Genomic DNA, 24,497 nt, shown 5'->3' on the forward strand with positions numbered 1-24,497 from the left:
TCGGTCAATAATTATTTAATAATTTTTGTCGGAAAAATAAAACTCAAAGCTACTCCACATTACTCAGTGTCGTTGACGCATAGCTTTTGGCATTTCAAAATTTAAAATATGATAACCATAATCAAACCGCAATAAATGAATGACGGCTCCACAATAACACGTCCCTCGCAAGTTTCCGGATTCTGTTGATTCAAACCATTAATCAAACCGCAATAACCATTAATCAAACCGCAATAAATGAAGAAGTTCTCCGTGGTGAATAACGATATCTCGGGGAGACTTCCGTCGTTTAATTCCGGATTGGAGCTCAATTTCGGCGGCAATAGCTGCCTCTGCGGCGGTCCGGCGGGGAAATGCGGCGGCCTGAGTAAGAAGAGCTTGGCGATTATCATTGCCGCGGGCGATTTCGGCGCCGCTGCTTTGCTGCTACTAGGATTCGGCCTGTGGAGCTGGAGCTAATACTAACTCCTACGATGAAGCTAATACTAACTCCGACGATAGTTGCGGTGGAGCTGGAGCTGCTTGTTTCAATGGCGGAGTAGGAACTTCTTGTTTCAACAATGGCAGCGGCGGCGGAGCAGGAACTTCTTGTTTCAGTGGCAACGACTGGTAGGATCTGAGCATGACCGGTGGAGCCGCACACACCGGAATCACGGACCTAATTTGAACCGTAAGCACGAATCTCTGAGCTCCGGCGAATTTGGGGATCAATCCAATTTCCAGATCATGACATGTATTACTATTATAATTTCCAAAAATACCATTGGCCTATTTTATATTATTAAAATAAATAATAATTGTTCCATTAAGATGTGTGGCTGAGATTTGTTCTCTAGTTATACACTTAAGATTAGTTATACATTGATCACTACCATATATATATATATATATATATTTCACTAACTTTTTTTTACTCACTTTTGTTAATATTTCTTAAAACTCGTGTCACCCATAAACATGACGGCGGATGAAGGGAGTATGAAATGAAGCCATAATGGGTGACGTTGAGAGTGCCAACTACAGTCGATAATTTTGCAACACCTGTCCTCCTCTAAATTTTCTGTAAATTCATGCTCAACCGAACACTACAATCATAATTCATATGCATACACAAAATTGAACTACACTACGCCTATGGCTGCAGCTAAATACTATTCCTCTCGCTCTCTAATTCATAATCATACGCGAATTTTTCAAGAGCTCTCCACCTCCACCGCCAGGTACAACACAATAGATATAGTTTGTGTTTCTGTTGAATAAATGCGGCCTAGCTAGTTCGTTATGTTCGATTCAGATTGAGCTCGAAGAAAGCAGGTTTTCCAGTCTCGGGTGTAAAGAGAGCTAACCTCACTGCCAGAAAGAAGGAGAGGATCAAGCTCCCTAATTATGGCGGAGGAAATGGGATCAGTGAATTTTTCAGTCATCCATCTGGGATTGAAGCGATACTCAATTCTAGGGCTCTGCAGAGTTATCACCCCCTTGATTCCAATTTGTACAGGTTTCTTTTTTATTCATGCTTCTGGACTTGGCATGTGAATTATGATATCTGTTGCCCAACATGTGTATGATAAAATGACTGAATCAGAAATCTTTAATTAATTAGGGGACATTACTATAAAATAAATCGTTAAGTTAACTTCTTTTGATTGTGATATTCCTGCACTATTGAATATTAGGGTTGTGGATAGTGGCCAGTGGCCTCTGGTATTCATTCATGTTGTTGCTGTCTTTGGCTTATGTGAGCTACATGCAGGTGTGTTCTGCCGCAGATTCAACTTCTCAGTTTTAGAGTTGCGCCAGTTTTGGAGTTACAAGTAACTCCATCTAGTGAAGATTGCGTTGTAGAGATGTTGTCTTGCAAGGTAAACCAGCAACTAACTAACAAAATTTGATAGGAGGTAACAAAAGAAGGTCCTTGGATTCTCTCTGTCATCTGAATCACATACACAATTTTTAGGCTGCACATCTATTGCTACTCATGCATTGAAGAAAACTGTAGCATCTTTTGGTGCTTCACATGTTATGGTTGATAACATATCAAACTTATACATATTTGTAGTTTGAGAGTTCTGAAGCAGTGGAACGCCAGAATGAACGTTTTTCAGGTATGACTAATTGAATTTTGAGTATATATATTTGCTTATCAATTAAGTGGAGATGGTTTTCGGGGCCTGGCTGAACTTGTGGAAAAGACTCTAAATTTCCTGAAGTAATACAACAGAACTAATAATGGTTTGATTGAAGCTTCGTTAGCATAGAAATATGTAATGCATTTTTTGTATATTAAAATGCTCACCTGCTGTATAGGCGTATATTTGATCACTATGGATGGTCTTCTATATTTTAGTCCTTGTTGAGATTGAATGTGAAGGACAAATTAGTCGCAACAGCTTCATTGTTTGGACTGCTTATATTATATACTCTGATTGTTTTGCAGCTTCTATGAGAAATCATATTACATGGGTAACTATTGATGGTGAACATGTCTTGGATGTTGATGTGGAATTAAATATCCTCCTCGAGGTTGTTACCCTGCTTAAGTTGTTACTTGAGTTCAAGATTTGCTTTTCTTTCCCAAAATGGTTGTCTTAGAAGAAAACTGATACTGTTGTTGTCTGAACCTTTTTCTGTTCTATAGCTTCTATATCTTGGTGCTATGTTGTTGCAGCTGATCACAGTAATGGTGTTATTTATCGCAGATCAACACACAGCCATTTGCAATGCTGCCTATATCAGCTGTTGAGCAACCAGGAAATATGTAAGTTACGTAGAACTAATCAACAATGCTTGAAGTCTTGTGAAATATCTGAAAGAGCTTATCTGAGAAAAAAAAATTAACTGTCTATTGGGTCCCAAATTCTAATGCAATAGTGATAACACTTCTCATTGAACCATCTTTGCAGTTTACCTGTAATCTTATAGAAGTATCTAAAAATTATTTTAGTCACAATGGAGTGCTTTCTATAGTACTAGTTTGGATTTGGAATTGCTGAATTTCTATAGTTTTCCTTTGTCTAGAGCACTGTATAATTTAAACATAAGTTGCATGCTCTCATTTTTCATTTAATCTGTAGTTGACTAGCAGTTTTTTTTTATCATAAAGTTAAGTGTAACTAGATTATGTTGATAATCTATATTCTGAAACTGCGTTTGAAGCTCATTGCATAAGGTGTGCACATTAAATCATAGAACATGTTTCATGGTAACAAGTTTTACAACATACAGGGTGATGCAGGCCGTGGTAGACCGTATGGTACCATTGCTTGCACAACAATTGCTGCAAGATTATAAGGAATGGATTCATCAACAAAGCAAAAAGCCTTGAGTGAATTAATCCTGCAAGGTAAGATTTTCCTTACCTTCATCATCTTGTAGAATGTCTAGTATAGCATTTTCTTATTTAATCAGCCAAGTTAGGACTATAGTAACTGTGAGATTCCAGCCAATCCCCCAACAAACAAGTTTAGCTCTTCTAACAAAACAAAGTACTCCGTATATAAAACAAATGAATTAAGATTTTTTCTTAATGCTGACAATGTTTGCAGGTGGAAACTATCATATTTGGTCGTTGCAATCAGAGCAAAAGTTTCATCAAACAAAATACTCCTAGTTACTATCATGCATAAAAGAATACCAAATGTAGGTGTGCTAACTTCAAAAAATGTATGGTGATGATTGTTGGCATGACTTGTGATGAATAGAAATTGGTGAGTATGTTTATTAGCCCAACCGGTTAAACCATGAACCATAGTCCGATTTATAAAACATTTGTTGAATGCAATATGAAAGAAATGGGGTCTCAGCCAAGAATCTGAAAGAAACAAACTAGTTAAACATAACAAAAACTAGAGAAGAAAATGGGCATGAAATCGAAATAATTGAGATATGTAGGTGATAACTTGCAAAGGAGCTGAACCAATCAACTCCCAAGTATACAAACTACCAACATGATAATGTAGGTAAGCTTACTGACCATTCACACAGCGCCACAGCATTAAGCTGATGTGTGACTGGCTAATTAGCTACCATAATCGCAATCACAATTATATAATAATATTGGTGAAAGCAGTGGAATTCGATTACACCTCAAGACTAAAGAGGCATCAAAAACAAAGAAACCAAAATACACTCTCTTTTTTTTTTGAAAACATGAATGGAAATGCTTGTGAATCTCAAGATGAGCGAATGGAATTGGCGAATGATTGATGCAGAAACATAGTAGTAGTTTGTTAAATCGCCGAAGACTCACTGCTTGCTTCTGTATCCACCATTTCTATCTTCTGCACTAGAAAGAGGCTGCAATTTTGAATTTATGGGGTGTTGGCTAGGGCTTACGTCATCCAACTCATTACCTAATTTTACACCAATTTTCATTACCTCGATTATGATAAAAACAACTACTAGTATAACATATACACATTGAGATATATACAAAAGACAAAAACTGAATTTTACCCCTAGATATGTACAGCTCGAAAGACAAAAACTGACTACTACTATTCAGCTTATAAGAGTGTCCACTATAAGGCGGACACTCCAATAGCCCCGTCCCCTTTTTTGTCCATAGCCCCAATTTTATTGTCCATAGCCCCAAAAGTTTGTTTCTGCCACTATGGTGGACACTTTCAATAGCCCCAAATTTTATAACTAATTTTTATTTTAATGTTTTAGTTTATTTTAAATCAATTATAATTAAAATTATTGGAATGTAAATAATTAGAAAACGAGATAATGGGGATCGAATATTCATAAACAATTGGAACCAAATAAAAAAGATGTATAAATTTCTATCTCCAAAAACGTGCAATACCCCTCTTTCTCTCTCCAAAAGAGTGACCTCCTTCTCCTTCCTTCTCCAATCTCCATCTTCCTTACTAAAAATTGTCGAAATTTTAAAAAAAAATCGAAGGGGGCGGCCGGCACGCCTATAGGCGCGGCGATCGGGGACCGGGGCGTCCTCGCACAAAACACGCCCCGGAAAATTCGTCCACCTCGGGGCGGACATCCTCCACACTATAACTCGGCATGGCGGCGGCGGGAAGGGGGCGGCCGGCGCGCCGCCCCCATAGTGGACACCCTAATAATAGAGAAGCAAAATGACAAGAAAAAATAATAAAATCACGGAAGACAAAAACCGACTACTATTCAGCTTATAAAGATAGAGAAGCAAAAATGACAACAAAAAATAATAAATTCACAAATTACCATTTAATAATAGCTTTAAAGTGAGGGTAATGTGAACCAACGGAGTGAATACTTACACAGCAGAGAGAGTTTTTGTATATATCCATTAGCAAGAAAATAAAAGGAAAGGACAATAGTGAGGTAAGTAGAATAAACTAAGGCTTAAGGTAAGAATTGCTAGCTTTCAAGCACTGCCCTTGATTGGCTCAGCTTCATAATCCCCTGCAGCTTTGCCATCTGATTCATCGAAGTAGTCGGCACGAGCATTGTCTACCAACATCAATGCGACCAACCAGAAGAGGCACGCGTCAAGGGATAGAAAAGCTCCTCCACCGAGAAGTCCAGTCTTGGCAGTAGGGCATGAGGTTTCCAAATTATAATGAACATTGTTAGTGTGGTGAAGATGCTCTGTGATTGTAGGCCACAACAACATCACCACAGCTAATGCAGCCGTCGACCTTCAACAATAATAACAAACAAAAACTAGATATCAGCAGCACAAAAGGTTTGGGGTTATTTCTTTATCATAGATTTACAAGACTTCTAGTTGTAATTACATCAAAACATAGCTTTCATAGAATTGGTAAAGTTAGATTTGGTGTATAAAATTGAAGACAATGTAACATTATTTCGATTGGATATTAAACTGTTGGTTCGTTAAGAGAATACGCCGTGCTATCAAATAACATCATCAACAAACTAGGAGTGAACTTGGATTACTATGTGATAATGACTGACCAAGTAGTACAACTAGAAGAGGCCCAAAATAATTTGAAGAAAAAGAACAAAATAGAGGTTAGAAAGGGCTATGAGCACAAAACAAAAGCAATGCAGCCGGCATGTGTGTAAAAGCATAGGAGTATATACTTACAGTGCCACACCGAAGAAGACAAGGAAGCCTTTGTTTTGGAATAATGCCTCCTTAGGAACATGCTTCCCTTTGTAGGGGTAAAATAGAGAATACCAGCCAGCAACCATACAGATAACAAGGAATGCAAAGGATGAATATCCCAACGCCACAGATGGATCGGACGGGTATTTGCAGATGACAACACCCTTTCCTGTTATCGGGGTTCCAGAGTGAGGCTGCAGATTTAAAGCAAATCAGATAAGACAGTCAAAAGTTTGTAATACCAAATGTAGTATTGATACCAACATATTTTACTTAGTCCTCTTGTGTTTCTTTTCCCTTTTTTCTGGATACAATTCTCACTGAAAGCTCAGAATATTCATTCATCTCAACAGAAAAAATTTGTCTCAACATAATCTTGAGTTAATACATTGTTAATATCAGTTTCTAATATTGTATCAATGCGGAGGAGTTTAACAATTCATCATTGAAGCAAAAAACATCAATTCACAACACTTTAACCTCTGTCCGCGAAGAGGAGTCTCATTCTCATTTTCCCATATTAGTCCGTACGTGAATAGGAGTCCCAGTTCACGTAATAGGGTCACACCTTCCACTAACTCATTCCACTCACATTTCATTTAATACTAATATATACAAGTAAGACTCATATTCCACTAAATTTTTTCCACTCGTGCCCATAATGGGGACGGAGGGAGTACATCTCAAGATCCCAATAAATCATTCAAGACTAATAATCTGATTATCAGAAACACCATGCGAATTTAAATCAGCCAAAATCAGTACAAATGTTCCTTTTCTATTCCATTAGATTGTTAAAGAAATAATCAAATTTAAAGCAAAAACTACCTTTTTATTTTCAGCAACAACCCCAAGAATGAAGGAGAGCACCCCAAGGAATGCTACTATAAGAGCCATTTGCTTCATCGTTACCGCCATTGCTTTCAGCTTGCCTGTAACATATTACAAAACAAAAGTTGAAAGGCATAATCATGAAATTGAATAAGAGTCGATGCCTAATGAGTTGGGGAAAAATACAATATTAGTAATGAAAACCCCAATTCACTCAAAATGGAAAGGGGAAACAAAAAAAGATATCGAGATCCTCTCAGTTTTCCAATTCAGACAGTTAATCGAAAGCAATTGAACAAACTTTTCACGCGAAAGGAGACAAACGAAGGGATAACGAGATAAAGATGAATTATCGGATCAAAAGTTGCAATTTTGCCGGAATCAACCCCACACCTTTGGAATAAAGATTAAAGATGCCCAGAGATGAATCAAAAGCGCGGAACAAAATCGATTGGATAATGAATCATCAAAGTGTTGTATACCTGCAGCCCTGGAAATCAAATGTGTGTGGAAAAAGAGGGGCAGATCTCTCTCTCACAATTTCAACGCTGGTGTTGGTGGAGTGCAGTGAGAGATGGAGAGAAGAATTTAAAGAGGAAAAATCGGCATTGATGGATAGAATTTGACGAGTAATGAGAATCTGATTGGAATCCAAATCGGCGGGGAATCCGTGAGCTTCACCACTACCACGAGAATATCGTGGATCTACCTAGTATTATTATTCCATTTATTTATTTATTTGTGTAGATATTGAGCATTTGTTTGATATGATTGGCGAAGATCTGAGATTGGTGGAATAAAATATGATGATTTGATTGGGATCATATATTGTATATTTGTTTATAAATTAAAATTATAAAAACTTCTTCAAATATAATCCATGAGGCCATCCGCAATAGCGCCTAGCGCACCGCCTAGCCGAGCGTCGGCACTAGGCGGTCCATTGCAACCGCCCAGCGGATATCGGAATTAAAAACCGCCGAGCGCTCGGCGGTTTCGCGGCGCTAGGAGGTGCGATGGGCGATTCGCTCGGGGCTATTGCAGCGCCCGGATCGCCTAGCGCACCACTGAGCGGAATTTTTTTTTATATTTTCGAAACACTATATATACGCGGTTTGCACGTCATTTTCATTCGCACCACTTGTTTTAACGAGTACTCTCTCTATCTTACTTTCTGCACAAGATCAACACCGAGAAATGGAGAACACCAACGAGGGTATTCCAGTGACGAGCGGGTCTCAAACTCCCCCGCTACCCATGGGAGGTGGATGGGGTCCGATGCCAGGGTACTACAACATGTACCTGTGGCAGGGCATGATGCCCGGGATGGCAGCCGGAGGGAATATGCCCAGGATGGCAGCTGGGGGGAGTATGCCGGCGTGGCAGGGGGTACCGGGGATGCAACCCGGTATGCAGATGATGCCGGGGTGGGCGCCCGGGATGCAGATGATGCCGGGGTGGGCGCCCGGGATGCAGATGATGCCGGGGGGTACCCGGGATGCAGATGATGTCGCGGGGGGAGGGGGGACGGCGATGCAGCCGTCGACAGGGGGAGGGGGGACGACGATGCAGCACCCGACAAGGGGGGTACCGGCGACGCAAGGAACGTCGGGGGAGGGGGACGTCTATCGACCCAGTTTTAATTTTTCGACTTCTTCTTCGCACACATCGACCCCAACGGATGCGTTGTTCACACAATTTGATGCTTTTTCCTTAGATGAGTTGGGGTTTGATATTCTCGGAGTTCCGAATACGCCCGTTCAAACGGGGGGAGCAGTGTAGGGTCGTGGCGCCCCAAAGAAGAAGGGCAAGGGGAAGAAGGTCGGCGAGTCGTCGCAGCCGGGTGAGGACGACTGCTCGGTACGGAGGAGGTGGACGGATGCGGAGAACGTCGCACTGTCCAAGGCGTGGGCGAGTGTTTGCGACGATCCTCTCATTTCGAACAACCAGAGGATCGTCAACTTGTGGGGCAAGATAGCAGCAGCCTACCAGACATTTTGCCCGGAGGGGTGGCCACGCACCGGTGAGGATTGCCGGAAGGGGTGGGACCGAATCAGGGCTGCTGTCTCCCGATTTTCGGGGTTGTACGCCAACGCCCTCCGCATGTAGAGCAGTGGCCAAATGGAGGAAGACTGCAGGAGGATAGCGGAGAAAGCCTTCCCCCAGAAAGGGTTGTATAAGGATTTCACCTACTGGAACTGCTATGTTGTGTTGAACGACTCCGAGAAGTTCCGAGTAGGTGTCGACGCTGGCTGGCCGAAGAAGCAACGACTGAACTATACCGGTGATTACAGCGGTAGCAGCGGTGGTTCCCACGACCTCCCCGAGACGGCCCAGGAGGTCCCGACCCCTCGTTCGTACCCTCGCCGAACTCGCCCGGTTGGGCACAAGCGGGCTCAACGGGAGGCGAGGGGGGCAGCCGGGGGTTCACAGGAGGTCCAGTCGGCATCCCCCCTTGGCCAATCCACAGCGGATCTCAAATTTTTCGCGCGTCAACAAACGCGCAATCAGATGGTCAAGACGATGGCCGAATGGCGGGCGGCGATGGACCCCGTGGAGAAGAGTTTGCTTCAAACTCTTCTCATGAGCATGAAGGACGAGTTGGAGGCGGCACGGAGGGAGACCGGCCGGAGTAGAGGCGGCGGCGACGGAGGCGGCGGCGATGGTGGCGACGGAGGAGACGACGACGGAGGCGATGAGTGAATTATTGTACTTTTTTTTAATTATTGCAATTTTTAAAATTATTGTATTTTTTTTAAATTATTGTACTTTTTAAAATTTTAATAGTATTATTAATGTTTCCGTATATGTCTCGTAAATTAAATTCCGTATATTATGTGATTGTTAATTATTTCATTTTTATATAATTGTTATTAGTGATGTGGCTAGTGATGTGGCTAGGCTATGGCTGAGCTATTTGCTTGTTTTACTGATGTGGCAGGAGGATTTTTAGTGTTGATGATGTGGCAGGAGGAGTTTGTGGCTAGGCTATTGCTGGGCTATTCCTATTTTAGATGGCCTGATGAATCGATTGGGATTGCATCTAGAATAAAAAAAATATTACTCTCTGTCCGCCATTAAGAGTCTCATTTATGGGCGGTACAAGTTTCAAGAAATGTTAAAGAAAAGTGAGTGGAAAAAAGTTAGTTGAATATGGATCTCACTTGTATATATATTGGTTTTAAATTAAATATGCGTGAAATGAGTTAGTTGGGACCTTATTACTATTTATGGTAAAAGTGAACCGGGACTCCTATTAAGGCCGGACTAAAATGGAAAAATGAAACTCCTATTCTTGGACACATGGAGTACTTAAATAAATAGGCTTTTTTTACTTATTTTGATATGTATATCAAAATCAGTTTCATATCAAAATCAGTTTCTTTTTATTTATAAAAATCTTTTTTCATCTTTTTCTCTTTATCCATCCTAATTTATCATTTGTATTAAAATTTATAGCATTCACCATTAAAACTATTTTTTTATGAACGAATAAAATCATTTTTTTTAATCATGCAAAAATAAATTGACGACAAATATAATTTATTAACTTTGTTAATCAAAGCTGGTCTTATTTTTCATATTGATTTGTCGAATAAAATTAATATCTATTGATTTAATTATTTATCACATGTTTATTAATAATATTTTTTATTTATATCTCTTTCACTTTATCAATTTTTATATTAAAATTTTTGTTATTTATTAATAACTTTTTTGTTGACAGATAGCGAGTATGTGGAGTGATCAATTGCTAACTCATCATTTAATTGCCAGCTACAACTATTTTAATACCATAGGATTTTAAAAAACTTGTGGTCTACAATTTACTAGGGCTGGCAAAATATACCGAAATACCGAAATACCGCACTTACCGTACCGAAAAAATACTGAAAATACCGCATATTTCGGTACGATATGATACCTTACCGTTAGATTAAGGTACGGCAAAGGTATGAATTTTGCATATACCGCGGTATACCGCATCATACCGCATTATACCGCAATTACGGTATATACCGCAAAATTGTGGTATATACCGTAATTTTGCGGTATATACCGTTAGTAATTATATATATTTAATATATTTATTATTTATAAAATTATAATATTTAATATATTTATTATTTATAAATCAAACAAGTATGATTTGCGGTATACCGCGGTATACCGCAACACGGTACGGTATACCGCAATGTCGGTAAGGTAAAGGTTTTCAAATATTGACATACCGAATTTTCGGTATACCGCAATGCGGTATACCAAAAAAATCGGTAAGGTATAGGTATGACATTTTCTCATATCGCAATTTGCGGTACGGTATGCGGTATGACATTTTCGGTGCGGTATACCGTACCGTGCCACCCCTACAATTTACCACGTATAATTTTCATTTTTATTAATTAAATCGAAAAAGATAAAAAAAACTATCAAATTAGGTTTTGGATGAAAATGTCAATATAGTGTTTCGAAAATATCTTTGAGAATGTTAACACATTGTTTATATTGACATTCTACATATATTATATTGACATATTTTATATATCATGTTGACATTTGTTGCGGTACGAAAAAAATTGAAAATTTTAGATTTTTTTTTTAAATTTTGACGTTGGAACATATGCAAGTGAGATCTCGTTAGAATCCTTTCGAAATTATCTTTAATTTGATATATGTTGTGCGAAAAAATAATTTAAATCGAGAAAGTTATATGCGTTTTAAAGTTATTGGATATTTTTTAAAAGTTAGTTACGACTCATTTGTTGTAAATTGACGTTAATACCCTTATACATTTTTACCGTATTGACATTACGGGCTGATGATCTAGGCCCTTAATTTGAATATTCAATTGCTATTATTTAATTGTGGTTAGCAATTAAGGATTGAGGAGCGATATAACACTAACAATGAGAACAGTAATAGTTGTATACGTATATTTTTTCATGTTTTGTAGTAGTATGAATGGAACATCCACGTAGGGAAGGATAATTAAGTAATGGGCTTCGGCCCATTTATATGTGCACATAATTTATGAACACTGTTAGGAATTCCGAATCTTGATGCAGCCCAAATATAATAATTCTCCATTATAAATTGAATCAGATATAACGATTCATTTGTGAATTGTGTCCTTTGTAAATAATTTGAATTCCGAAATTCGACGTGGAAAGCCTAAAGAAGATAAAATAGTAGCGTTTGGTTTAATTATAGCTTGATTACCCTGTGATGACTTACACACGAAAGGCTACATTAGTAGATTAGATTGCTAACTACAAATACGTAAAAGTGCCATCTAATAAGTCTTTCACAATCAGTATCAACTACCAATTATAAATAAAATTTATTAACTAATTTAATCACATTTAATTAATATTTAGTCCGATTTTAGTTTAGCATACGCTTATTTTGTGACTGTTATGTATCTATCCATATATTAAAGGCATCTATTTTGTATTTATTCATGAGTCATGAATTTTGATATATTTTGATTGGGGGTTGAGGGGCCCTTATAACTGTTGAAAGTGAGAGAAACTATTTAGTCACAATAGGATATGGACTAGTACTTATTTTTTATTCAAAGAATATCTGCTCTTAATATCACAAAAATTTATTAAAATTTGTTTTTTTTCACATATTTTAAATTTGATATATTATCTCACAAACTTAAATAATAGTTTAAATTTTTTCACTAGCAACAAACCCAACTACATTAAAATAATATGGATAAGCATATGTAGCTTCTAGGAACTTTGTAATTACAATTTGTAACCAATCTTATGTGATATAATAACAAAAAAATCACATAACAAAAAAATATATTTGAATTTTTTCATTGGTGAAAAAAATTAAATAAATATTTAAATTCATGATATTATAGATAAAGTTGAAAGTTTGTGAAAAAAAAAATTGTTGAAAAAATTATGATAGTAAGATAAAATTATCTTAGAAAAAGAAATAGAAAAAGTGGGTCTTTTCAGATTGTAGCTAAGAACAAGTAAAGAAGTTAGTTTGATTCCTTTCTTGAACTTCCCACCTCCCTACCTTACATTGATACAACTAGAGCCCAGTCTCTACTAACATCAACAATTATAGAGAGAGAGAGAGAGAGAGAGAGAGAGAGAGTCTGTGTGTGTGTGTGTGTGTGTGCCTGCCCCAACACGTTATAAAGTAAGCATCTTCTCCATGTATCTGATTAAATAAGTCAGTTTGGACAACGACAGAGAATAACTATTTCAAACATTTGTTCTCACCTCTGTGCCCCTCCACTTAAATATTCATAAACTAATAATTAATGTGATAATGTCATTAGCTCAATAATATCAACCTGATTAGAACTGAGAAAGTTTCTACCTTGGCCTCAAATTAGCTGGTCCTCAAATCAACCAGTTTTCTTCTTTTCTTCTTCTTTTCCCACTTTCACAGCTGAAATAAAAAAGATCCCTTTTTTCCAGTACACGAAATCAAACCAATCTTGAAACCCTTTTCAGTAATAATGGGGAAGAAGAATCATGAGTTAGCAGGCGCAGGTGTTACCTTGTTGTTGGTGTTGTTGATGTCGATGGTGAATAGCGGAGATAGCATCGGTGCAAACTGGGGAACTCAGGCAAGCCACCCTCTGCCGCCTGCAACGGTGGTGAAGCTGCTCAAGGACAACGGGATTCAAAAGGTGAAGCTTTTCGATGCCGAGGCTAACGTCCTCTTCGCCTTCCGAGGATCCGGGATCGAGGTCATGGTCGGAATCCCCAACGACATGTTGGCAACTCTTTCCACCAGTGTCGATGCTGCTGAGAGATGGGTCGAGAAGAATGTTTCTGCACACATCTCCTCCAACAGTGTTCTAATCAAGTCATTCTCCTCTCCCTCTTTCGATCTCCATCTCTATGAAAAATGATAGTTCCATATTGAATTGGGTTTTGTGTTTCTTGCTAGGTATGTTGCAGTAGGAAATGAGCCTTTCCTCTCCACATACAACGGAACGTTCCTGAGCTCGACCTTGCCGGCGCTGCAGAACATTCAGGCGGCTCTGATCAAGGCCGGCCTCGGTGGTCGGGTGAAGGTCACCGTCCCACTCAACGCCGACGTGTATGAGCCATCGACGCAGCAGCCGTCGACGGGAGACTTCCGGGCGAATATCAAGGATGTGATGATGCAGATCGTGGATTTCTTGAGCCGGAATGAAGCTCCGTTCACTGTCAACATCTACCCTTTCATAAGCCTCTACAATGATCCCAACTTCCCGGTGGACTACGCCTTCTTTGACGGATACTCGAGCCCCATCGAGGACAATGGCAAGACCTACACCAATGTGTTTGACGCCAACTACGACACCCTTGTCTGGGCGCTGCAGAAGAACGGATACGGGAACATGACGATCATCGTTGGGGAAATCGGGTGGCCGACAGACGGGGACCGGAACGCCAACATCGGATATGCGCAGAGGTTCAACCAAGGCGTGATGGGGCATTTGGGGAAGGGCACTCCCATGAGACCGGGCCCGGTGGATGCCTACTTGTTCAGCCTCGTCGACGAGGATGCCAAGAGCATCCAGCCAGGGAACTTCGAACGCCACTGGGGAGTGTTCAACTTCGATGGGACGGTCAAGTACAACCTCAGCCTTGGGTCGGGCAACCGCGGTCTAGTCAAGGCCAGCAATATCAAGTACTTCCCCGAGCGTTGGTGTGTCCTTTCCCCCACTGCCAACCTCGACGACCCCCAGCTCGTGCCGAGTGTCGAATACGCGTGCTCACATGCTGACTGCACCAGCCTAGGGTTCGGAAACTCTTGCGCGGATCTGGATGCACGGGGGAACGTGTCATATGCATTCAACAGTTACTACCAGACAAGCGACCAGCTGGAAACTGCTTGCAAGTTCCCTAACCTCTCTGTGATCACAACGACAGATCCGTCGCGGGGCACGTGTCGGTTCAAGCGTATGTTCCAAGAGCCTGGTAAGGGAAATGGTGGCTTCTTGTTAGAGCCGGTTGGCGTCCTGCTTCAGATGCTTGTATTCATGCTGGCCTTTTTGTGAGGGCATGAGCTATCAATCATACTGTTGTTTCATTCTTTTTTGCCATATACAGATGTGACTCTCAGTATTTTTGTTCTCTTCCGCCACATCGTCGCTTCCATTCCTAGAATAAGATGAGATATCAAGTATTATAGCTATCAGATTGTAGCAAATATCCAATTATTTAGTCATAAACCAATAGAAACTATGTCTGTTAAAAAGATCAATAACGGAGCAAATTTTATTCACCAAAGAATCAAGTATTTTTCATTACTGGTAGGTTGCACTGCTTTATACATAAATAGATGCAGACTTTATATCACTGTGTTCCGAGCAACAGTAAAGGAACTAGTTGATGCAGAAACTAGTAGGCAATCTTGATTATGAATGTACCATTAAAGCCAATTTTTGTGTTGAGATCTTCAAAGTTTGAAACATTGAAACAAGAGTATAGTTCTGCGGAAATGATTTACAACAGCATCTGCTGTTAGATGATATGCTGCCCAAAGCAGTTCAGTTCATGCGTGCTAACTTAAACCATGCTTGCGGAGGCAATCTCTTGATCTAATGTCAGCCTGAAAACCATATGTTGCGCTGAATCAATTTGAGCACATTAACCACGATGGGTGCAAAAGGAAAGGAAAGGAAAGTGACAAGGGGTGCAAAAGGAAAGGAAAGTGACAAGTGAAAACAAAAACAAAAATCTACCAGCGAGTATATGAGAACACAGCCCCTCATCAGTAGATTTTGTAGAGGGCAATAGCAAAAGTTTCATGATAAATTTACCGAGTCTGAGGCAGTTATGAACGGAAGATTTTTGGAACGAAGAAATCAATTTTTTTTGAAAAAGAAGGCATCAAATATTAACTTACCCCTAGAAACCATTCATCTGATATCTACTTATGTCATTTTACACCACCATATCATTACCTGTCTTATGGGCTCTGGGATTCTATACCTACAAGATAACTTCACAATCTCAATGGCACTGGCAAGAGATATACGATGACCAACTGAAATGAATATGGGTTTGAGGGATCCTACAGTCGATCGCAATGCCTGCAAGAAGATTACTGCATGTTCAGAACTGAAACTTACAACTATACATCACCACTATATATAATCAGTGCTTAGATTATGAATTGGGGAACATAAACGGAGGTGAGGGAGAATAGGTTAGAAACAGTATGGAAAAGCAAATGTTTTAATACTTCGAGTTTTAGCGGAGCAACGGTAGTGCAATGCAAATTGCAGACAGGACAGAGGTTTGTTATGTGTGCTTATTTAAGAAATCAATCTAAATGGAAACCCACATTCTTTAGAGCTTTTTGGAACAGTAGGGGCTTCTGAAAATTGAATCACATTCTGCAGGTTTTATTACTCCAGCATCTAAGGATGGGATGTCAATTATTTACAAACAACTGAGAAAGAGTGGATGGTTCACACACAACTTTTAGTAAAAACATACAGACTAAGACAGGGGGCAGGTGAATCTGAGAGGTAACCTATTTGATCAGTAAGATAACCCACAACTACACACATCATCAGCAAATAACTAGAATAGAGTGATTATTTATCATTAATATTATAGAAAGGTTAAACTCATTGATATAATTGATTTCAACAGAATTAACCTAAGGGTTACTTACCGCTCCTAAAGTGGACCCTGAATCGCCCATCAGTGTGAATACGTCACTACATGAGTCCCCATTAGCTTCAAGTAGTTGTCTCACTCCATGTTGTGTCAGACCATCAACATGGTGTAACTGACAATTGTTATAGCAAACCTTCAGCGTATTAGATGAGTGACAGAGGCAATAATTTTTCAAAACAGAAGCCCTACACAAAAAACATAGAACAACATTCCAAAAAATTTCATAAATACTCCTCAACTCTGACATAGAAAGAAAACCAGAGCCACTACACAGATAAATGCAAGTAAAGATAAAAAAAATAAATGTACTAGGCATACAACATTCTCCTGGTGACATCATAACTAAAAGGACTTACATTCTTTCCTATCCCAATCGTAGGAAGATCGGCCAAAACACCTAGATGACAAGCCAATCCAAAGCCTGCAAAATGCATGGTTCAGTAAAGAGCAGAGTAACGTAACTTAAATATTCTCATATAAAAGAGCTCCAAGCATTATTATCACCAGACTAGTTAATATGAGTCAAGTTATAACCAACTATTTAGAAAGGATGAGATATAGAAGCCATGGCATTCCGACGTTGAAGAACTGCCATTCTCTTAACAATTAAGTCGCTTAGCAGCTAGTATAATCTAAAATTTAGAGGCTGACCAATTGAAACTATTAGTAACTCCAAAGAAAAAAAATAGGCATCTCTCAGTGTGAAAATTAGTATCTATATGCGTGAGGAAGTAGAAATAAGGACAAATACAAAAAGCAGATTATAATTCCGTAGATCTAACAAAAAAAGAATAGCACCATCAAGCCTTCAAGGCATATATGTGTAGCAGATTATTCAGTCTCGAGAGATATCAGTGGTTTCTTTTCAGAAGATTGTGAAAATGACTAACCTCGAGGATGAAGCAGCCCATTCCCATCAACCATCAGTACCTTGTCAAGATGCAGAACAATCAGCTCTAAGTAATTCAAACTAAAAATTCTGTTGAGGATCTTATTACTAGTATTACTTAAAACTACAATTGTCACCTAATACTATTTGAACCTGCAAGTGGATTCACCCTATCATGTATACAGAATTCATAATTGCATGATTAGCATTAAAATTTGATTGAAAAGTCTTCTAAATCAGTCACCTGGGGATACAGTTGAAGTGCAGTATTCTTCAATTTCTCTAGAAGTTCTAGGAGCACCGGAGCCTAAAAACCAAAAAAAGGAAAAAAAAACATGAGAAATAAACAGAACTTGCTTTCCTATTATCTCAAAGATCCAATCACTGAAAGGCATAGATTAACACATTGAATAGATATCATATAAACAGAACTTGCTTTCCTGTTATCTCAAAGATTCAATCACTAAAAGGCATAGATTAACACAATAAATACTAGGAATCATATACAAAACCTCTCTGAATGCCAAAAATCCGGGGACGTACGGAACGCGAAGCTCGACGGTGTTAGAAACTTCGTGCACGACTTCAAGGGTGGATGCGTCCAAAACGACGAGCGTGGCACAAGCAATTGATGGATCAGCTTTGGAGAAACTCAAGTCAGCCCCGCCAATATACTTGAGGAATTTTCCGCGATCGGAATCTCGATCATCTTGTGCGCCTTCATACGTTTGACCATTGCATATTGGAGGCAGCTTCCAGCTGAATCTGTCGTCCGTGATCAGCTGCTTCTTCAGCGACTCTTGAATCCTGAATTGATGGCAATAATTGGTTAAAAAATTGCGATAAGCAAGTGAGATTGGGGTGGAAAAAGGTGATGCAGTTTGTTTGAATACTCAATCCATTGGTTCAATAATTGGGGGGAGTTTTGATTTTCTGAAGCTGAAGGCTCTTCCGTGGACATTGCCCTGAAATTGGGAGGGAAAATGTGTGAGGAAAGAGCTGTGCCAAAAATGTCGATATGAAATGTGGTCTCTTTAATCCCAAAGCTTTTCAAGTATGCATATGCAACTAATCTAATCAGTTTAATCAGAGTTTACAGAATAAATTTCTAATTAAATTCAATTTAATTTTTGTTAGTAAAGATTATGGTCCCGCAACCACATAAAATCAGCCAGGGAAAAACATTTGTAATTCATAAGATTGGTATGAAAACATTAGAGTATCCACGGAGGACACTTCCCTAGACAAGCCACTTTTTTTTTCTTCGGCCACTTCTGATTTGTCCGTAGCCACAAAAAAAAAAAGTTTCTACAGCAATAGTGGATACTTTTTTTGCCACATTTCACTTTATTTACATTTCACTTTATTTTATTCTTTGTATATTTTAATTCAATGAAGATTAAAATTATCGAACTATACATAATTAGAAAAAAACTGCTAATTAAATAAATTAAAATTGAAAACTAAATTTTCGTCGTATTAAAGTAAGGGAAAAATTATACAACGAAAATTTCATCTATGGAAAATCACACATGTTCTTCACGTTGCGCCCCCTCCCCTACGTGCTCATACATCTTCAATCAAACCGGAATGGAGTTGGGTATGTATTGTGCTTCTGCGCATATCAATGAAACGTTAGAGCAGATATTCATTACTACGTGGTACACCCATCTGTATCAGCACGGAGGCAACACCGTGACTTGTACTTGCATCATCTTCCGGTGCCCCAGCGCTCTGCAGCAAATCCTTCATCTTCTATTATCATATTGTGCAATATGATACATGCTAACACAATAATCGCGACATCATCTTCGTGCCAAACCCGTACCGGGCACCGTATAATGGCCCATCGCACTTGGAACACACCAAAGGCTCGCTCATCATCTTTCCTAGCAGCCTCTTGTTTTCGTGCAAAATATTGTTTCTTCGCTCCAACCGGTTGGCGAACTGTCTTGACGAATACGGGCCAACGAGGGCATATCTCATTTGCCAAATAGTATCCCCTGGTACTGCGTGCCGTTGGCTACGAATCTGATTTCTAGATCCTCCCCCCGGCACTCATCATTGAAGAGAGGCGATGTCCGCAGAACGTTGATGTCGTTATTCGAACCTGCAACACCGAAATACGTATGCCAGATCCGCAAACGGTAGTCAGCAACTGCTTCCAGAATCATCGATGGATGTTTGCTTTTGAAACTAGTAGTGAACTGGTCTTTCCACGCCACCGGACAGTTTTTCCACTCCCAATGCATGCAATCGATGCTGCCTATCATCCCTGGGAAACCATGCACCGAACCGTGCATATCTAGCAGTCTCTAACACTCATCAGAGGTTGGCTTTCGTAGGAACTCCGGACCAAAGATTTCCCGGATGCCCTTACAAAACTGCCGGAGCACCTCTAGGCTAGTCGTCTCACCCATCTATAGGTATTCGTCGAACATATCAGCCGGTCCGACATAGGCAAGCTGCCTAATTGCAGCTGTGCATTTATGAAAAGTAGACAACCCGATCCGGCTAGTGCAATCACTCCGGAGGGTGAAGCGCCTGTACCGCGCAGCCAATGTCGTCGCTATATGGGTGAAGAGCTGTTGCGACATTCTGAAACGCCGACGGAAAAGCTCTGATGGGTAACAGGGATTATCGCCAAAGTAGTCTGCCATCAACCGCTGGTGCGCTCCGGTATGGTGTCATGGGATTGTCTGACGATGATGAATCGCACTCGCCGCCGCTGCCAATTCCGCCGCATCCTCCTCGTCGGCTTCCCTCTGCACCTCTTGAATCAGAGACGCTCACGCATCATTCCACAAATCAACCATTTTTAATAGCAATGGAATCCACAAATTTTAGGGAGACAAAATAGAAATAAAGAGTTGGAATGAGGTGAAAATAATGAGGGGAATAAGGTGTATTTATAGACAATAAAAATAAATTTTAAAAAAATGAAAAAAAAATGTCTACCCTCGCCGCACAGTAGACCGCCGCGCCTATCGCCGCCCGCTCCCCACCCCGCCGCGTCCTCGCCGAATACTCGGCGATGGCCTTTCCGATGCCTCTCACCCGGCTGAGGCAGGGCGGACGTTTCCTGCACAATAGGCAGGCGCGGCTGCGGCGACTCCGGGGCGGGCCGCTATTGTGGATACCTTAGTTGTTGTCACAAATAAAGGAAAATTAGTTAAACGGCATTAGACCGGAGCTTGCAATGCTCAACTTTGTCAGGCGTGAGAAATTTGAACCGTGCATATCTACTATACAAGATGTGCAATGCAAATGTCGATGCAGTCTAATACCAATCAATGCACGTAAGACTTTGGATAATGCAACGATGGATCGTAGAACGACTTTGCATATATATATTAATGCAAGGAAACGTCTAATTAAATACTACTAGAAGAACACAAGAGGATATGAAAGAAAGTAAAAACTCAACTCTATATCAAAACCTAATTGAATACATAAATCGAATTAAAAGATAGTAACAAATACTAATATATAGTATAAATTGAATGATATTAGTCGTTCGAATTTGGAAAGTTCGAATCGAACCACATAAGTTGATAATTTTCTAAATTAAAATAAAATTAATAAAATCGCTAAACACAAACGGCGACTATAGATGACAGAAGGCTATAAAGCCTAAAAAACGTGTAGGAAGCCAACAAGAAACGGTTTCCTTTGCTGTGCTAAGAAATTCAGTTGATATTTGGGAGTACGGAATTCCGAAACTCCATTGTAATCGGAATAATGGCGACGGCTTTCTTCACTCCGACCTTTAATTTCCGAAACTCTACTTCAATTCCTCAAAGCCGCCGCCGCCGCCGCCGTTGTATTGTGCGGTCCTCCCAGGCTTCCGTCTCCATCGAGGCCCCTTCATCCTCGACCACTGACCTATTGCTTCAAGTCAAAGACCTCTCCGCTGTCATCGCCGAGTCCAAGCAGCCTATCCTCAAAGGCGTTAATCTTACCGTCCGCCATGGAGAGGTGTTTATTATACTCAAGTTTCAAATCAATTGTTTTGGACCACGTCGTAGTTAGCTCATTTGTTTTCTGATTAATTGGAGATAGATGCTTGCTGAAATAGTATCATTCTAAATCGTCTTTGATTTGGTTTTGAATTTGCTGCTGGATTTGAAAGGCTCATGCCGTGATGGGGAAGAACGGCTCAGGGAAAAGTACTTTTGCAAAGGTCAGTTTTTGCATTCTAGTCAAGTTCTGATTTGTAGTTCTAGGGGATGTTTTTGGATTTTGGCTTTCCACCTGAAATTAGTGTTTTTAGTTGCTTCAGTAATTCAATAAAACCAACTTCTTCAATTTAGGCATACATAAAAGCTTCACCCGATCCCAAATTCACAATCAAGTTTGTCTTTGAACAAGATTCTATCATCAGAAAACCTGATTTGATAAAACCTGATTTGATAAAACCTGATTTGATAAGACATAGCTCCACTAGTATGGTTATGGTGCTACAGTTATATAGTGTAGTAATTAGTTTGTTGAAGTGTTAACTGTTTAAGTGCTTCTGAATTAATATGACATAGCTCCACTAGGATGGCTATGGTGCTACAATAACATAGTGTAATTAATTAGTTTGTTAAAGTGTTTACTTTGTATATTTGGAAACATGTTAAGCCAAGAGAAATACTAACTCGTGTATTTTTACTAGCGCGAGGATGATTTTAAACAAAAATAGCAACAAAGATAATACTCCCTCCATCCCCTAAAAATAGAAATTCTTTCCTTTTTGGTCCGTACGTAAAAATAAAAACTTTCCTTTTCAAGAAATTTCCTTCTCTCTAATGAGGTAAAGAGTGATTTTTGGCACTTCCATACTACACTTGCAACTACTACTATTTTATTAGTTTTAACCAGTAGCTATCGTAAATGAGGGAAGCGATTTATGCAGCTTTTTAGGTCAATTTTCATCCTGCTAGTTTATGATATACTAGTATTATATCTTCCAGTTGGTTTAGTTGTTGTTTATGTCTCTGGAAGAACTACAAGCTATTAACTTCAATTGCCTTGGCTTACAAGTAGTATCTTGAATTCGTTCATGATTGTTCAATTGTCTTAGGTCCTTGCTGGTCATCCAGATTATGAGGTTACAGGAGGAAGTGTAATGTACAAAGGGCTTGATCTGCTTGAGATGGAACCTGAGGAAAGGGCTACTGCTGGATTATTTATGAGCTTTCAATCACCAGTTGAAATTCCTGGTGTAAGCAATATTGACTTCTTAAATATGGCTTACAATGCTAGGAGGAGGAAACTTGGATTACCAGAGCTTGGTCCAATTGAGGTAGTTTTACTTTTAAGGATTTCTTTTTCCCTGCTAATTTATCCTACCTTATGGAGTATCTTGAAGGATGATGGTTTTCGAGAAAACTGAATGATTTTGTGATACTGATAGTAGATTGAAGAATATTGTTCAGCTCCACTAAGACTATCATAGGGTTTACAAATTTTGACCGAGGTTTCCAATGTACATATGAAGGTGGTATATGCTGGAGTGGTTGCATAAATGTCTCAGACTGCTTTTGTGTTCCCTCCTATTACTTGCTCTTCTTTCTTGGGGGTTTGGGATATTGATCATATGTTCTTGTTTATAAATAATGGAAAATTTAATTCTTGCAGTTTTATGGCTACGTGGCACCTAAGCTTGAGCTCGTCAATATGAAGACAGACTTTTTAAACAGAAATGTGAATGAAGGATTCAGCGGTGGAGAAAAAAAGCGCAATGAGATTTTACAGCTTGCGGTATAGGATCAGTATTTTGTAGTTTCAGTAGTTTCTGAATGCATCATGATAAATTCATTTAGTTAATATGGGAATAATCCTTATTTCTTGGGATGCGCATACACTTGCATGTGGCTGACTGACTAGAAATCTTTTTAATCGATTCCTTGCAAAATTACTATTTGGATATGCAGTTAGATCCCATTCCTCCTCTTTCTCTCCCTCCCCTAATATTCATACACTTTGCACAATTTTTCCTAGTGGAAGCAACAATTTTTACAAACAGAGCAAAAGTAACTATGTTATTGATGGGTAAGCCTGGTGAACTTATAGACAACTGCTACTTCTTCTATTAGTTCTCAAAGATAGCATTGTTTCCTATGTCTTTGTTTGGTTACAGTGTATAAATCTCTGCCCTTTCTCTTATTTCTTGAATGCTAATAAAGTGTACACTACAATTTTGTTGGTCTTTCAGGTCCTTGGTGCGGAATTTGCTATATTAGATGAAATTGATTCTGGCTTGGATGTGGATGCTCTTCAAGATGTGGCAAAAGCAGTTAATGGAATCCTCACCTCAAAGAACTCAGTTCTGATGATCACCCACTATTTACGCCTTCTAGAATTCATAAAGCCAACATACATCCACGTAATGGTAAGAAAGCCATGTTTGCAACGCCACCCGTTTGTGTGTGTGGAGGGTAGTTTTCTTTCAAGTTAGAATGTGTCCGGTATCATGCTTTAATGTATAATGATTGCAGGAGAATGGCAGGATTGTGAAAACTGGGGATATCACCATAGCTGAAGTTCTTGAAAAAGAAGGGTACAAAGCAATTTCTTGAGCGTAATTGGGACATACAACCAAGGTTCGTTCTGTTGAAGCCATGAGGATCTTGTATAGCTTTCAGAAGCTACTGGTTCTACAGGCTTTATTTCAACGGCGTAACCGCATCTTTCAGTTCTGCAGAACCTACTCTAAATCAGAAACATGTTAGATCTTTCTTTCCATGGATATGATACAAAAAGAGACAGGCTAGTTTATTCAAAAATAAAAGCTGAGTGTAGCCAGTTTAGCTCCACTTTTGCTGCTTGCTACAATTTTGTTTTTTATTTGTAATTTTTGTAATTTTTTCATTTCATGATGCTGGTCCTGGATGATAAGTTTTCAATTGAAAAATATGATGCAAGAGGTTTGCTGTATTCATACTTCATAATCTTCAATGGGATGGAAATTATTTACAATTTTAAATAAATATTCATGTAGTAAATCTATTCTCGATTTGACGCGCTAATAACTACTGCAAGTTTGCAATAT

General features: G+C 39.3%; 5 protein-coding genes and 1 long non-coding RNA gene across 7 annotated transcripts; 3 read left to right on the forward strand and 3 right to left on the reverse strand.

Annotated features, from left to right (window-relative positions):
* The first annotated feature begins 1,021 nt into the window (after positions 1-1,021).
* Positions 1,022-3,741, forward strand: LOC121785112. The gene is made up of 8 exons (XM_042183474.1): positions 1,022-1,220; positions 1,295-1,498; positions 1,754-1,862; positions 2,060-2,105; positions 2,438-2,523; positions 2,700-2,758; positions 3,226-3,343; positions 3,546-3,741. The coding sequence occupies exons 1-7, from the start codon at positions 1,135-1,137 to the stop codon at positions 3,323-3,325; spliced, it is 690 nt and encodes a 229-aa protein (XP_042039408.1). The 5' UTR covers positions 1,022-1,134; the 3' UTR covers positions 3,326-3,343; positions 3,546-3,741.
* Positions 3,742-5,186: 1,445 nt separating this feature from the next.
* Positions 5,187-7,685, reverse strand: LOC121785113. Its single transcript, XM_042183475.1, has 4 exons — positions 7,390-7,685; positions 6,905-7,008; positions 6,056-6,270; positions 5,187-5,642 (listed from the first exon to the last, which is right to left on the reverse strand). The coding sequence occupies exons 2-4, from the start codon at positions 6,992-6,994 to the stop codon at positions 5,369-5,371; spliced, it is 579 nt and encodes a 192-aa protein (XP_042039409.1). The 5' UTR covers positions 6,995-7,008; positions 7,390-7,685; the 3' UTR covers positions 5,187-5,368.
* A 5,383-nt stretch (positions 7,686-13,068) lies between these two features.
* LOC121784899 lies at positions 13,069-13,582 on the reverse strand. The gene is made up of 2 exons (XR_006046850.1): positions 13,442-13,582; positions 13,069-13,330 (listed from the first exon to the last, which is right to left on the reverse strand). It is a non-coding gene; the product is annotated as an uncharacterized LOC121784899 (long non-coding RNA).
* On the forward strand, positions 13,324-15,003 carry LOC121784897 (glucan endo-1,3-beta-glucosidase 5-like). The gene is made up of 2 exons (XM_042183165.1): positions 13,324-13,753; positions 13,838-15,003. Exons 1-2 carry the CDS (start codon positions 13,401-13,403, stop codon positions 14,934-14,936), a joined length of 1,452 nt encoding a protein of 483 aa, XP_042039099.1. The 5' UTR covers positions 13,324-13,400; the 3' UTR covers positions 14,937-15,003.
* Positions 14,898-18,507, reverse strand: LOC121784898 (endonuclease V-like). Of its 2 annotated transcripts, XM_042183166.1 has the most exons (9): positions 18,352-18,507; positions 17,971-18,265; positions 17,703-17,765; positions 17,460-17,499; positions 16,926-16,990; positions 16,565-16,681; positions 15,846-15,974; positions 15,309-15,490; positions 14,898-15,039 (listed from the first exon to the last, which is right to left on the reverse strand). In XM_042183166.1, exons 1-8 carry the CDS (start codon positions 18,417-18,419, stop codon positions 15,443-15,445), a joined length of 825 nt encoding a protein of 274 aa, XP_042039100.1. In that variant the 5' UTR covers positions 18,420-18,507; the 3' UTR covers positions 14,898-15,039; positions 15,309-15,442. The 2 variants fall into 2 exon arrangements, with proteins under 2 accessions (XP_042039100.1, XP_042039101.1); XM_042183167.1 differs by lacking the exon at positions 15,309-15,490 and having other exon boundaries at positions 14,903-15,039.
* Positions 18,508-21,110: 2,603 nt separating this feature from the next.
* LOC121785167 (ABC transporter I family member 6, chloroplastic-like) lies at positions 21,111-24,382 on the forward strand. The gene is made up of 6 exons (XM_042183543.1): positions 21,111-21,436; positions 21,591-21,641; positions 22,527-22,748; positions 23,084-23,206; positions 23,661-23,837; positions 23,944-24,382. The coding sequence occupies exons 1-6, from the start codon at positions 21,200-21,202 to the stop codon at positions 24,022-24,024; spliced, it is 891 nt and encodes a 296-aa protein (XP_042039477.1). The 5' UTR covers positions 21,111-21,199; the 3' UTR covers positions 24,025-24,382.
* The last annotated feature ends 115 nt before the right edge of the window (positions 24,383-24,497 follow it).

Source organism: Salvia splendens, chromosome 21 (genome assembly GCF_004379255.2).
Source record: "Salvia splendens isolate huo1 chromosome 21, SspV2, whole genome shotgun sequence".
Taxonomy (NCBI): domain Eukaryota; kingdom Viridiplantae; phylum Streptophyta; class Magnoliopsida; order Lamiales; family Lamiaceae; genus Salvia; species Salvia splendens.

What these genes read in the sequence shown, in the direction of transcription:
- LOC121784898 (XM_042183166.1), bottom strand. Translation starts at nt 18,419, where the DNA reads ATGTCCACGGAAGAGCCTTCAGCTTCAGAAAATCAAAACTCCCCCCAA. An exon ending in TTATTGAACCAATGGATTGA is followed by an intron (nt 18,266 to 18,351) that starts GTATTCAAACAA and finishes CCATCAATTCAG; the next exon opens with GATTCAAGAGTCGCTGAAGA. An exon ending in CAGGGTCCACTTTAGGAGCG is followed by an intron (nt 15,975 to 16,564) that starts GTAAGTAACCCT and finishes ATCTTCTTGCAG; the next exon opens with GCATTGCGATCGACTGTAGG.
- LOC121784897 (XM_042183165.1), top strand. Translation starts at nt 13,401, where the DNA reads ATGGGGAAGAAGAATCATGAGTTAGCAGGCGCAGGTGTTACCTTGTTG. An exon ending in TCCAACAGTGTTCTAATCAA is followed by an intron (nt 13,754 to 13,837) that starts GTCATTCTCCTC and finishes GTTTCTTGCTAG; the next exon opens with GTATGTTGCAGTAGGAAATG.
- LOC121785167 (XM_042183543.1), top strand. Translation starts at nt 21,200, where the DNA reads ATGGCGACGGCTTTCTTCACTCCGACCTTTAATTTCCGAAACTCTACT. An exon ending in TTACCGTCCGCCATGGAGAG is followed by an intron (nt 21,437 to 21,590) that starts GTGTTTATTATA and finishes TGGATTTGAAAG; the next exon opens with GCTCATGCCGTGATGGGGAA. An exon ending in CAACATACATCCACGTAATG is followed by an intron (nt 23,838 to 23,943) that starts GTAAGAAAGCCA and finishes TAATGATTGCAG; the next exon opens with GAGAATGGCAGGATTGTGAA.
- LOC121785112 (XM_042183474.1), top strand. Translation starts at nt 1,135, where the DNA reads ATGGCTGCAGCTAAATACTATTCCTCTCGCTCTCTAATTCATAATCAT. An exon ending in CCAGAATGAACGTTTTTCAG is followed by an intron (nt 2,106 to 2,437) that starts GTATGACTAATT and finishes ATTGTTTTGCAG; the next exon opens with CTTCTATGAGAAATCATATT. An exon ending in GTTGAGCAACCAGGAAATAT is followed by an intron (nt 2,759 to 3,225) that starts GTAAGTTACGTA and finishes TACAACATACAG; the next exon opens with GGTGATGCAGGCCGTGGTAG.
- LOC121785113 (XM_042183475.1), bottom strand. Translation starts at nt 6,994, where the DNA reads ATGGCGGTAACGATGAAGCAAATGGCTCTTATAGTAGCATTCCTTGGG. An exon ending in TTGTTGCTGAAAATAAAAAG is followed by an intron (nt 6,271 to 6,904) that starts GTAGTTTTTGCT and finishes TTAAATCTGCAG; the next exon opens with CCTCACTCTGGAACCCCGAT. An exon ending in GTCTTCTTCGGTGTGGCACT is followed by an intron (nt 5,643 to 6,055) that starts GTAAGTATATAC and finishes TTATTGTTGAAG; the next exon opens with GTCGACGGCTGCATTAGCTG.